Source organism: Passer domesticus, chromosome 10 (assembly GCF_036417665.1).
Source record: "Passer domesticus isolate bPasDom1 chromosome 10, bPasDom1.hap1, whole genome shotgun sequence".
In the NCBI taxonomy this organism is placed as follows: Eukaryota; Metazoa; Chordata; class Aves; order Passeriformes; family Passeridae; genus Passer; species Passer domesticus.
The window spans coordinates 33,009,262-33,023,920 of NC_087483.1; the positions used below are offsets into that span (position 1 = coordinate 33,009,262).

The window sequence follows — 14,659 nt, forward strand, 5'->3', positions numbered from 1 at the left end:
AAACTTACAGCTGCAAGTTTATCGAATCTGGCAAAGAGCTCGTTCAGCGTCATGACCAGCTCCTGAGCAGTGCACTGGGAGGCCAGACTGGTGAAACCCTCTATGTCTGCAAAGAGGATGCTTGGGGAAAGAGAGGGGAAAAAAGAAAAAAAAAGTGTTACAAAATGTGTTGCTGATATTTGTGTAAGTGTAAATTGCACGTAGAAGTGCAGATGGGAAGGCACGTGGGGTGTCCCAGCCCTACAGCAGCAAGGAGATGAGCAGCTCCAGTGCACCTTATGCTGCAGCCCCCACCCCACCTGCAGCACCCAGGAGCTCCTCCCATTAAGGCTGCAAGCCCAAAATGACCATTGTGCTGCCAAATGACAATTGCACACCTTGCCAGCTGAGGCCAGCTGTGACATAAGGATATCACACACAGGTCCACCCAGGATGGACTGGGAAAGCCCTGTGAAAGCAGCCTGGACTGTTTTGAAAGCACAGTTATTTGAATCACAAGTATTATTAATGACTCTTTGATTTCAGTGAATCAATATTAATGTTGTGCTGCAAGGACAACAGTGGGTTTTTTAAAAACTGCACAAAGATTCTGTCTCATTGATAATTACAACATGGAAAATACTGACTTGCAATCAAACCCAGCCATTATGGCAAATTTAAAACTATTCAGTAAAACAAGCAGCAGACTTTATCTATATAGATCCAAGATAAAATGTAGACATGCACACACATTTATATAAATAGAAAATTCATAAGTTCTACTTGTATATTGGAACATTTATCCAGTGGTTGATTTGTTCTTTGAAGTTGATTATTGCCATCAAGATGTACTTGGAAAAGAAATTAAAAGTCTAAGTAACAACCACTTTGGAATTGTTTCTTCTTTGTAAAATAGAACTCCAACATGTTTTAGGCAAATTGCAGAGGTATGTTTTCAGTTGGAATTCCCTGCAATGCCTTCAGTCAGAAAGCAAAACCAACAAAAATATTTTCACAAGCATTTTTTGCAAAAATCCTGAAACACATTTCAATTCTGGCATGCTTTTCATATTTTCCTTCTACATTTCAACTTCAATAAATCACCAACCAAACATATTGCATTAAATACTTCTTTGTTAGTCACACTGATGCTAAAATGTACAAGAGAAAAACAAGATGAATGCAGGGATGTCTGAATCAAAATATACTTTGCCATTTTTAAACACTTGAGAGAACACACAAAAATAAATCAAGATTCCACATATTTACAAATAAAAGTAAACCTCCTGAAGAAACACACTTGAAATCAAATGAAAGCTTAGACAAGTCTGTACTGCTCAAAAGCAATTTAAGTACGTGCTAATATGTAATGTACAAATGGGAAATGTCTCCAGTTCTAGTGGCAGTAACAAAATGTGTCTTGTTGAAAGCACGTTCTTCTTCCAACGTAGGGCAAATTGCAAATTACTCGTTTTTTAACTCGTTCACACTGCTTGTGTGCATGTTGCAATAGCCTTGTGTTAGAACAGGAGAAATCAAGATCAGCTGCTGCTCTGACATTCAGATATCAATGGGTGTACCTGAAAATACTACACAGGGATGCCCTGAGCCTTCTCCTCATGCCTAATAAACATGGATAAATGACTGAGGTTGCTCCCTTCATTCCATTACTATCATTCCAGATAAATGGATCAGACATTTCCAGAAGTGAAATGGTGGCAATATTTCAACCACACAAACGAAGCAATCAGCAGAGCCCTATGGAGCTGCTCTACACAGATTTGTGTGAGCTAACCAAGCACCTGAGTGCACTGCAGCCAGCCAGCTCTGCCACCAAACAGCCACACTGCTGAGCCATCAGCAGACACTCTCTGGGACACATGGGCTGGAATGGAAAACCTCGTCAGGGTATGGAAAGGACTGCCTGTGAGATGGCAGAGGACAGGACAGGTAGCTGGGAACTGAAGGGGGAGGACAGACACACATTCGTGCCAGGTGACTGGAGACAGAACAGGACACAGGAGTCAGAGAAAGCAGTCCCTGACAACTGGAACCCAGCCTGAAGCCTCTGTCCTCTGCTCTCAGCAAGGTACTCTGAAAGCCACTAAATCACATTTTACTCCTCTGCCCGATCTGCCCCTCCACATACGCCTGCAAGCACTGCAGCTCCAGCAGCAGAGACTCCAGCCAGGTTTGCCAGTCCCAGCCCCTCCTGCAGGGGAGGAATGGGGACTGAGGAACTTCTGTTCCTGATGTTATTACCCCTTGTAACCCTTAAATTCAGCTTGCTCCCTGTAAAATACCCAACGATCCAGAAGAGACAAGGAAAAGAGATGTCTCTTAGAGCAGCCATCAGGGAACAGCACATGGTCCTCATCCTGTGTTTAGTCAGAGCTGTTATCTGAAAATGAAGCCTGTTATATCTATGTCTTATACACACAACACACACAGTGAGATGTCCGAAGCACCTCCAGACCCTGCCAGTGCATCTGACCCAGACTAGCAGCCTTAGAGATTAAACACACAGATTCCCACTACTCATAACTCCTTACTCCACACTTCAGTCATGTCAGACTACCCTTAGCAATGAAAAGATTTTATTAAAGGACCATGGTGTTGGTGATTGTGATGAAGGGCCCAACTCATGCCAACTATTTGTCAGTCTTCAGAGGTCATGCCATTTCCCTGCTGGTGGGAGGACAATGCCAGTAAGAGGCCTCCCTTGTGCCAAAATGTGTGGCAAATGACAGTGGTGAAAAAAAGGTCAAAGGAAATAAATATTATAGCTCTAAAATATCATGAGATAAGTAAGGCAGTGGTTTAGCAGTACTATTAGCTGGAATAGATTAGAAGGGATTGACCACACAATCTGCAGCCTGGACATCAGCAGCTATTATCAGCCCTGAGTCCCAGTCCCTTCATCTGGGAGGCTACTGCTTTGTGGAAAAACCAGTTTAGCATGTAATTAAAATGTTGTAATGGTTTCAGAGTTCTTGATATATTTTCCACTCCATCACTGTCTTCAGATTTACCATCTGATTGGGTTTTGTCCAGCAGTAACCAGGGTATGACCTCAAAAAAATACAGAAAATGGTTTATTTCTGGGAAAGACAGGGAAGAAAAGAGGAGTTATCATTAATTTTATATGTCTTTTTAAATTCTTTCTGTTTTATTTTGGTGAAAAGTACCACAAATTGTGTTTTAGGGTAGAGGTGAATACTTTCCTTAGCTCCTATTTCAGTTCCTATTTCCAGCAAGGACTGGCTCAAGATTTCAAAGCTGTACAAGGCAAGCTCAGTTTTGTGACTGTTGCCCTGTGTGGCTCATGATACTGACAGGAAAAAAGGATGAAAAAGAGCCTGATGGCAGATCCTGCCATCCTCCCCTCTGCTTAGGAACCTGCCTGATACCTGCCTGGTCTCACCCAAACCCCAGGCAATGGAGGAGGAAAGGCAGACACAGAGACTGGAACACCCCATAGCTCTGCTCCGATGGATTCCACCATGTCTGAAGGGCACCACAGGGCAGACTGGGCTTACAGCTCCAGCTGCTGCTGCCATGGCAATTCCAGCCTCTGCCTGAGCTTTCCTTCCCAAAACCACCAGGACACAGTGGACTGCAAGGATGTCTGGGTGCTCCGTGCACAGTGCCTCACAGAACTGCACAGGCAGACTGAGCTGAAATGGAGGGAGGCACAGAGACAAGAGGAGAAAATTCCCATCCTACTGAGTTCAGCTTTCCCATTTTTTGGTGTGTAATGCATTCACACAACAGTTAAGGTACACCTGGACAAGCAGCTCTGGAACCAGCAGGAGCCTCAGTGCAACATCCCAGAGACCAGCCCAGGTCCAACCCACTGCACCAAGTCCCACCACTGCAGGTCCTTTAAAACTATCTCCTGTAAGTCAGGTGATCCTTGCACTACTGATGCACTACTGAGGCAGAAGCATCACAGGATCTTCGGGATGGTAAAAGATGGCAAAGGAGAAATTTCTTTGCAAGTGTGCAGGAAGGGGAGGGATTTGGCAGAAAGCAAAAAACATAAGGAGTAAGAAGAGCTAAAGACAAGGTGGGAAGCAGGAAACCACAAGATGTTTAAAAACCACACACATCTACAGAGAATGATTTTGCAATGCAGACTTAAATGTCTGGAGCTAATACAGTTATTAAAGGACGGACATGACACAAGTTTCTCTGCAAATGCAGGATTATTCAAAATGCTAAATTAAATTATGAGTGCTTCTAATGTAAAAACAAAAAAACCCAGTCGTGTTCTATTTCAAGCCATGTGCGTGCCATGCACGCCAGCCACAACATAAATCAAGCAAGGCAAGAAACACAAACCCTATCACCATCACAACGGTAATGCCAGTCATGAATATAAACACCATGTGTTGCTGGAAACCAAACGCCACAGGCACTGCATGGGAAACAGAACAAAAGCCCAGACTCAGAGAGCTTTAATGGCTTATAATAACTGCAAAGTGCTTCTGACTGGATGTGAACCATGGTATTTTACCACAATGAACACTACCTACAAAGAGTTCATGTGCCATGATAAAATAATCATTGTTCACTAGAAGCAAGCATTCACGAGCAAAGGTGTAACAAGAATGCCAGTGACTATAGACACAGTCTGCCCTTGCCAGTGAGCTCACTAGGCTAATGGGTGAGGACAGGGTCTCAGGGTGCTACAACACCATCCACTGCAAGTGGTTTTGTATGTCAGAGTCATACTGTGAACAAGGAAGAACAAAGAAGGATGGACCAGGACGACGCTAACAAAACTCGCACTTGAAAGGCTGGGTCAAGCTCTTTACACCAAAGCAGGTTCAGCTTTCAGAGAACCACAGTAATGGTGAAGTTGGAAGGGACCACTGGAGGTCATCTCATCTAACCCTCTGCTCAAGCAGGGCCACCTAGAGATGGTTACCCAAGACCATGTTCAGATGTCTTTTGAGTATCTCCAAGGTGGGAACATTTCTCCAGCATTTTGGTAAATGAGTCAATGTTTTGCACTTGGACATCCATTTAAAAGCCAGTTCCCCTCCTGCACTCTAAGTCCAGAATTATTTTCCAGCTCCAGTGGCATAAACATAGCATTAAGTTCATCTAGAAGTTCTTGAAATAGACAAGACATCAGGATAAATCCAATCTCTCCTTCCTAGCTGTAGATACCTGGGGATGGGATGGCATGGAGGTCCTCTGTGTCTTCTGCTCACCCTGTGCCCAAGATAGGGTTCCAGCTTCCAGAAACACTGAGAACATCTCATCATGCTCTTTCCCTGCTGAATTTGACAGCAGCAACAACAAAAGGACAAACCAAAACAAGCTGAGGCCAAGTTCCCAGCAGTGCCCAGTGGCCATGGTCTGGGAAAAGCAGCACTAATGGGAGCAAGGGCAGCAGAGCCCACCTAGGGAGGGTGAAGGGGCCCACACACATCATTGTGCTGAGTGACAGCCCAGTGACCAGTCCAGAGAGCTGCTTCTAGACCATCTTAGGTCTCAACAGCATGTCAGCCTTGCTCTCTAGGGATGTCTGTGTGACAGGCTAAAGACACAGCCTTAGCGATGCAAAAAATGTTCTCCAGAACAGCAGGACAGCAGACAGACCAGAGGCTAACATTTTTCCTTTTCCTACAGTCATGGGAAAAAAGGCAAACACAACAGTAAAAAGATACATGCTCTACCCTAAACTTATATGGTCATTTTAGACAAGATCCATTTAGTACTGGAAATCACCTATTGTTTAAAATGAGCCCTAACACTGCTGTGACACATGAGCTGGCACAGCTCCCCCTTGAAGGGAGGACTCAGTCTTGCACCATGTTCCACCTTGGGATCATTCATGCTGGCTCCCACTTGCTCAAGAGGGTGAGAAGGCCCATATGTACACAAATGTTGTGATAAGCAAAGTAGTACTGGTGAGAGAGGAAAACACAAAGTAGGAGGAAATAAACAAAGAAGTCCCCTACAAAACTGAAACCCTGAAAAACTGTGAGCCTTTCCACCTTTTTCTTTACAACAAAAGGCAGAAAGCCTCCCTCCCATCCCTCTTCAAAGTTGCCAAAAATGTAAACCAAACTCACATGCCATATTATTTGAGAACTTCACTCTGCAAGGCCATACTAAGTGAATCTGGTGGCAGCAAAAAACAAAAGAGAAGCAGGAAACCAGATGGCTCTGGGAGACACTAGTGGCAACGTGCAGACTGCCATCCACAGCCACTGCATGATGACAGCCAGGCTCATTGCAAAGACACAAGCTGCAGAGCCCTGCTTTGACTTGATTTTCCTGTGTTTGCTCTCAAACAGGACCTCTGCTGGAGCTCAGAAGTGCCTGAGGGGCTCATCTGGGACATGCACATCTCCAGCACAAAGATGGCACGTGTGGCTGCAGCTCTGTCTGCATTAGCAGGGCTGGGAATGCCCTATGGGAAGGGTCTGGCCCTGCTGATGCTCAGGAGCTGCTGGGAAAAATGGCACCATAGTTCCATCATGGTCATCTCCTCACCTCAGTGGTCTGTCCCTCACTGACAGCATAGGAAATGAGAAGAAATTTGGATCCTGAAACCACTAACCAGAAGGGGAAAAATGCACAGTCATGCAAAGAAAAGTTTTTCCATGACCTCCGTTGCTTTGTAGTTTACAAGCATGAGTAGCATCCTCAGTTACTGGAACTTAGCTATAGCTAGGCAACATCAGTACTCCTTTTTTATTTTAAACATTAAAAACGTGCTATCCTCTCCTTCTAAACATTTTGGGTTACAAGATTTTCCTATTTCAGCAGACTATATTTAACCAGATTGATTTTTCACTGGAAACAAGAGTAATAAATAGTCTTTTGGGAAGAAAAGCTACTTAAGGAAGGCAAAACCACATAAAAATAGATATGCAGCAGCTACCAGTCAAACAATAGGTGTGACACACTATAGATGGCTTTGAGATGACTGAAAGAAATTGTAATCCTCCATCATTGCCAGCTGAATTAGATACTTCTGTCTGTCAAACCTAAAGAAGAGATACAACCATTCTAAATAAAACTTTGTGTTATTAAGAAAGAGGAAATTTAGACCTTTCTCATTTATCTGAGAAGGGACTGATGGGAATGCCAATTTTTTTTTCAATTGCTCTGGTCAGGGGAGAAAAAACCGTAAATGCAAAAGATGCCAAATCCATTCCATCTGAAGGAAGATGCTGAGGAAGTTTAAGAGGGCAAAGCTGAAGGATAGGGCCTTCTGCAGGAAGGAACCATGCACAGTGCTGACCCCAGCCATGTGCCTTTGCTGTGGCTCTGAGCAAGCCCAAACCCACCCAGCTCTGCCTGCCCAGTACAAAAGAGCAGGCAGGTCTGTCCAAACTGGAGCTGAATCTGGCCCACACCAAAATAAACCTCAGATTCATTTTTGTTCCACAAGACAGCCTGAAATCCAGAATTGCAGGTAAAACAGAAAGGAAAAGCCATATTCTGGTTTACAGGTGTGCTTTTTCCTTTGAGCATTCCTGCAGTCTGTTTTTTGAGATTGGAGCAATCTCTGATACAAAATTCCTGCTGTAAACCAATAAGTAGGACAAGAGAGCTAAGAGAATTCTGAAAAAAGGGACCAGCACAGTTGTAATTCTGTTCAGGGCAGGAAGGCACTATTCCTTCCTGCCTTCTCTTTGAGACAATAACTTTCAAAACTGACTGAAGATATAGAAGCAGCATGGTAGGAAAGAGAAACAACTAAAAATTTAAGCATTAAAGCAAAAGAAAACCTGTTGCAAAGAGACTGTGTGCCAGCAATCAATTGGTTGTCAGAGAAGGCAGAGAGAAATATGTTTTGTCACAGTTAACAGTTTCACAAGAATATCCTGGCTCAGGCTCATGGCATAGAGATGAAATTGCTTCTAATCAGGTTTGTGATGCTTTCTGTTACATATTGCTCAGGTCTTTCTATTTGATGGAGAAAGAATGAGCACTTCATAGCTGTGAAAACTGCCTTAGGTCTGTTCTTCTCTGGTATCATGTATATTCAAGCTAACAATGATGCTTTTGTACTCCCTAACCAAAAAGCTGCAGTGATTCTGCATGCAGCTAGCACTTCAATCTAACCTTACTTCTTCACTCTTTCCCCGTGCCCTGTCCTTTTGGGATCTATTTACTTTGTCATTTCAGCAAGTCAGGGTTTTCCCTCTGGAAAGTCACTACATAATGAAAACATTACATTAGTATATAAATGTCATAATTTAAAACATTAAGGAGCAATTGTGCATTTCCCAAAGTGGGTAGGTAGCAAAATACACAGACTCCCAACGGATCAGCTGAGAAGGAACAAGTGCTGTGATGCTCTGTGTACATGATTTCCATGGGTAGCTTATTAGATCAATAATACAAAGTGGCCTTTTGGTGGGAAAACAGTGCTAAAGAACACGAACATGAGTCTTCCTGCCCTTTCTGGAACAGTCAGCATGAGTGGACTCACTGCCCCCTCTCTTCTATACTTTAAAATGTAGTTGTGCAATTGTGTTTTTAAAATTACACTGATGAAACTCTAAAGAGAAATGGGCCCAAAGCATTCAGAGACAGTTAACTGTGCACACTTTATAATGGTCACTTTTCCGAGAAAGACCAATGAACGTCAGTGGAGAGAAGTGTAAAATGAAGATATAATCCTTCATCAGGTATTTTGAAAGTTAAAATGGCTGCCCAAAGAAAATGGTACAGCTCATTAACTGAGGGATCAAAGTTATTTGGTTAATAAACAAACCTGATAATAAATTTAATAATAAACCACATTAATGTTTTCAGTGACAAGGGAGATTGGCTGCAATGTCAGAATCAAATGAAAAGGAAAAAATCCTGCAGGAAATTGAACTCGTTATCTGGCTGTTGTACACTGCATTAATTTTCTTTACCTGATAAGAACCAGTAATGAATAGATACCCCCAACTCACAACTAAAGTCTCCCAACTTTACAAGAGCTACAATTTAATATTAAGGGATTTTTCCCTTTTAAAGGTGTCACCTACCATCACATCTGAATTGATCAGTGGCACTCGGGTTGATATCTGGTTTTGGTTCCCTTTGGTGACACAGAAAACTCCAGCTTCCATGGAAAAACAAGGTAAATATACAGAAATTCTGTACAATTGGTATCAGCAGTAAAACCACTCCTCCTCAGAGGGCAGATCAGGTGAGTTACTGCATAAGGATTTCTATGCAAAGATGGTCCTTGAACAGGGAATATGAAATTCCATGCACCTCTTCAGCCGCTAACATATCTCATATTCCAAATACTTGGCATATTTCCATGATTTCAGAGAGAGTAAGCAGTGACACTGAGCAACTGTTTAAATGTCACTGGTGCTAGAGAAGCAACAACACACTATTTTCTAGGGACAGCAGTATGGTATCTAGATAAAATACAGAAAGATGCTCAAGGTGATATGGAAAAACCTTAACAAAGCAAGAATGTGAGTGCTGGCCTCCTAAGCCCAGGAAACATCCACACAAACCCCACTCCTGACATGCTGGAGCAGGAACCATGGTGAAGGCAGGTCTGCTCACTGCAAATGTCTCTCTAACTTTCCCCTAAATCTCCCCTGATTTTTGCACTCAGTGGTTTCTTCTCATAATGAAGCAGACATATAATTTTAACTTGATTTCAAGAGAATTACTGTAATTGCCACCAACAGAATAATAGATCTGCATAAAAAGAAATGGCTTTTCTCTTGCCTTTTCCATTAGAAAATTTAATTTCTGTGTTAATGCATTAAGATATTTCACTAAGCCATTTGCTTGCTACTCTCAATATTCACAAAGTATCATTACCAAATGTAGTTCCTGCAAACAGCTATTAGTTTACCAGTGTTCTAATATCAATAAAATCAGTAGAATCTGACCAGGTCTTTTCTACAGCACAGAAAGCCACCTTGGAGACCACTAAAAACATATAATATGGTAATGTGTCTCACAGCATAAAAATAAGAGGAAAGTTGCTGTTTCAGATCTTTCTACATCGATGCCAAACCAGTCTAGCTAACTTCTGTTTATTTTCTATGCCACCACAGCAGCAGCAATTTTGGTTCATGCAAAGCTGCATGGAATGGGATTTAAGTGCCAGGGAGGACACATGTCTATGTGAAGTCTAACAAAGCTGGCAATAAAATTGTGGCTGACAAGCCACAGCACAGACAGGCTGGGACTTCTTCTCCTGTTGGGGATCTGGGGAATCCAGAGCTGAATTCACTTGCAGAGAAGGAAGGAGTTTGAACAAACTGCCCCAAGTGAAATGTCTTTTAGAATACCCATGTTAGCAGCCACACTGATCCTGTCCCCAGCACATCCAGGTTGTAGTGTTTCTCAGATAACACATCTGTGCTCTCCCTGGGTCTGTGCTGTGACTGCATGAACTGCTGAGGCACCAGGTCCCACGTGAGCAGGGCCTGGGGCTGTCAGGCAGATCTGGGGCAGTGCAGGGGGCAGCAGAAGGAAACAGAGCATGCAGACAGGACACAAACCCTAAAGATCTTTGAACAGTCTGCAACTTGCAAGATGCTCACTATAAGGCAAAGTGCAGCTGTGCCATTTGGTGTTTGTATGGCTGGGTAAATGCTCCTGCAGTTCAGATATCAGGGGATGATTCCCTGTTCCTACACACCAAGCCACTCTCCGGAAGCCTGAAAATGCTTAGCACAGCTACTCTATTTCTTAAATACCACAATAAACAAACTTCCAGAAGTGCTGGATTCTAATAGCCACTGCACAGAGAGAAACCAAGCAGGGAGGGGGGGGAAGTGCAGCAGCCCACACAACATCAAATGCTGGTAGGCTCAGTGCTAAATAGCAGATGATTCTTCCTGAATAACTGCCCTAGATTTTGCAAACAATACAGGGAACAAAAATAGAAACCCATTTACATATTGCTGTTAATAACTTTATTTATAGTGTCACAGCTAGAGCACAATAACTGCAGCCATGGCTTAACTTGAAAGCCATTCACTGTGGAAGAGTCAGACAGATACTGTTTTCTCAATCCTTATGCAACTGAAAAAAAATCCTGCTAACAACATCCAGTCACCAGAATCCTTGTAAACAGAATCAGAAAAGAAGTTAACAGCAGTCAAAGCCAAAAGCAAACCATCCCCAGGATCCTCTTGGCTTCTGCACCTTCTGGCTACTTAGGACATGCTGTGGTTAATCAAAGACCACCAGGGCTAAAAACCCTGGCAAGTAATTTTTCACTTTAGTTTGAGCCTCGTGATAGCACCTTACAGGAATACTTGACTGCTGTTTAATTTATTTCTTTGGTTGTTATTTGTCTGGTTGAATTAAGAGGTACAGACAGGGCTCAGACTAAGTCAGCAGCTCCAATAAGAGACAGTATGTGTCCAGCATTAAAGAGAATCCCTCCCACATCTGTGCTGCCATCTACACGACTGTAGCCAAATCTTACCTGGGAGCCAAGATTCCTGCCAGCTAAATTACCACTGGCCTGACACAAAAAACTGGCATAGCTTTAAGGTATACAGAAACAAACACAGAAATTTGTATCCTTGATTCCAATGTATTTTGCAAATTCCTGCTATTTATAAGGAAATTGAGTGAAATTGAAGGCAAGAAAACAATGTCCTAAGACCCATGACCCAAGATGTGAGAAAACATGGATCTAATTTTCCCTCTGCTTGAATCCAGCCTGAACTGGACAACTGGCTATTTTGGATTGGGAACAGGGGTGCCCTCAGGACCTCTGATGCTGCAGCTGCTCATTACATATAAAATACTCAGAATAATTAGAGGCAGAGACGGCGAGCGCTCCGCTCTGCCCTGCTGATTGTGGTGCACGCTGTGACATGGGACAGTGGGATTCAAGCTGCTGCTCCAGGGTTTGATTCTTTTATACAGAAAAATGAAACAGAATTAGCAATAGAGAATGAGGATGCCTTCTTAATTTATGGCCTCTCCTAGGAGATGTGGCCTCAAACGCCCTCTGGGTACATGGGAAAATGGAATTCAGATTACCTACCCTGGCAGTGGGCTCCCGATGAGCATGGCGTGCCTCATCCCCTGTGCCTCTTCAGGTCTTCACTACCTCTGTGTTGTCCTTTCTGCCACGTGGAATGTCAACTCAATTATTCATTCTCTGGGTTTCCATTTTAGTGAGGAACAGGAAGATGTCCCCTTGGCCTGGCAGCCCAGCCATGCCCTGCTCGCTCCCTGCAGGTGCAGCCCATGAGAAGTGCCCAGCACAGAGTGTGTGTGTGTGTCTGTGCACACTCCCTGCTGCCTCCTTAGGCACAGCTCCTCAGAGCCTTCAAGACCTTCAGGACATTTCTGCAATGGGAGCCAAGCATGTCTGAACTCTGATCAGCCTCACTACCAAGTCAAATTAAAGAGCTCACTGTCCCTCTCAGGTTTTAACTTTTCAGACAAGATATCATTTTTAGTTTACTTCTTCCCCCACTGCATACTTCCAAGGAAAAGCAGCTCAGCAGGTAAGCCACACCTGCAATTTCAATGTGCCTGGGTTTTGCAAGAAATTTGTAATCACCTCCAATTTCAACAGCAAAATTTTACTCAGTTTGCAGCTGAAAATTACAAAGAGTACTGGATAGCAAGAACATAATATCAATTACAATTTACACTCTGTAACACAACTTTGTCTCTACATGAGACCTGTCCTCCTAAACTGTGACCTGATGGCCACCATTCCACAGAAGGGAAGAATCTTGGGGAAGAAAGGCAAGGACGTGAGTTTTTCTCATTTTTAATTGAAACAAAGTAGAACTATTAAATGAAAAGGCCTCTTTTTCTCTTGCCTGGAAAGGAAATTAATCTCACAAAGGGGCTTACAGTAGTTTTGAATGCAATCCAGAACAAAAGGTTCCAAATGAAACAGAATAATTATACTTTTATGGATCAGCTCTTGGCATTTGTTGAAGCCTGATCTGTAACTGCAATGCTCAAGTTCCCCTGAGCAGAAGCCAAAGTTTTGTTTGTTTTTTTCTACAAATTGATTCTTCTTAGCTCATTCTTTGGAAACAAGGCACAAAGCAGTGGTGCATTGGTGTGCATGTTCCTGGGAATGGAGGTGCCACCAACACTGCTATGGCACATAACTGTCCACATCTGCACCTGCTTGCATCTGGTTTCCATTGCCCCTTCTTTTTTCCTCCTAAAAATTAGTAAATTTGCTCCTTTCTCTCCAAGGTTTTTTTTTTTGTCATCCCCACATTTTTTGCCTACCTCTCCTCCCCACTAATATCCCATCAGCTCTGTGACACAGATTGTCTCAGCTCCTTCATGGTCCAGGGAGTTACAAAGCACTTTTCTGAATTGCTGCTTCATTCAGCACTGATGTATGGGTCTGCCAGGCCTTGGAGATAACAGAAATTAAGTAGCTGTGAGAAGAAGGAGGGTTGTCCTAGTAACCCTCTATTAGCAGCATTCCCCACAGTGAGCAGGAATGGAGCCAGTGCATGATCACACTCTGCAATAAAATCATGCTTACATGATGAAAACCTACCCAAAACACCACCATCAAAACACCCCAAAACAATGAGCTGACATAGTGGATCAAACTGTCACTACTGCTGGGAAAATTTCCCACTACTTCCTACCTGCACCTTCCTCTTCATGTGAGAGGGGCTTTGCACAGCTGCTCTGGGACAAACAGGCATTTACAGCTGATCCTACAACTCAGCAAAGCCCTGGACACCCAGCCTTCTACGTGCCACTTACTGGGGAGAGCTCTGCAACAGGAGGCTAGGAGAGAATATTTTGCTGATGGTCACACAGATCCAAGTTTTATAAATAGTTTTATAAATATCTACAAATAAATTTATAAATAGCACGCCAGGTTTTTCATCTTGGGGGTCAGATCTGTAGAACTGCAGATAAGGAAGTTGATTTTGAAAGTTGATGATCCTCCTATATGTTTAAGGCATCAGCTTGGGAGGTTGATTCAAAAAATGGATGTGGTTAGTGGTCAAGAACGTCCTTAGATTTTCTCAGTGCCTTTGAGAACCTCAGATATTTGTCAAAATCACACACAGCAACCACAAAGAGCTCTGCTGGTCATGGTATCAAGGAAGATAACACCTACAGTGCTATATTTTTATTGCTTTTTAAATAGCATCACACAGACACTTCCCAATCTCTGAAAGCTACCTGCAAACTTGCAAGTCCCCAGAATCTAGACAGTTTTACACATCCTTATTCCCACACTCAAAATTATGTGCATCCTTCTTGGGCTTTGCCATGAAAACACAAATGGGCACAGAAAAATCTCAGTTTTCTAAAAAGAGCACTTCTGTCATTCCACAAGGGCAATGCCATGCCAGTGGGATGTGTGTGATGGAATACGTTAAACCTTTGGTCTTTTGCCTCCCTTGCTCTTTTGTGCAGTCCTCTGGTGCTCCTCATTTCTGTCAGTTCTGTTTCTCAAGTGACCTGTTCTTTGCTTGGTTTCTTACAAAAACCCCACTAACAGAATTATGCAGACTGCACAGTCAGTACCAACCTCTCCCCAACTTTTCACCACTTAGTCTAAAGCAAAGTTAATAAAGAAGAGAAACTTTAGAAACTACACCATGACTTTCATTTTCTGAAGGACATAGACTCAAGTTAGCAGCGGTACTAACTTGAGTCACAGGATGCCAGGCCACTCGAGAGCTCTTCTCCATTAATTGGTTCCAGC

General features: G+C 43.1%; 1 protein-coding gene across 1 annotated transcript in view; it reads right to left on the reverse strand.

The window, feature by feature from the left end:
• Positions 1–14,659, reverse strand: part of ADCY5 (adenylate cyclase 5) — a 203,904-nt gene that overhangs the window by 56,678 nt on the left and 132,567 nt on the right. The window contains exon 4 of the mRNA XM_064435033.1: positions 9–120. Within this exon, the coding sequence (XP_064291103.1) occupies positions 9–120 (112 nt within the window). The remainder of the gene's footprint in view (positions 1–8; positions 121–14,659) is intronic.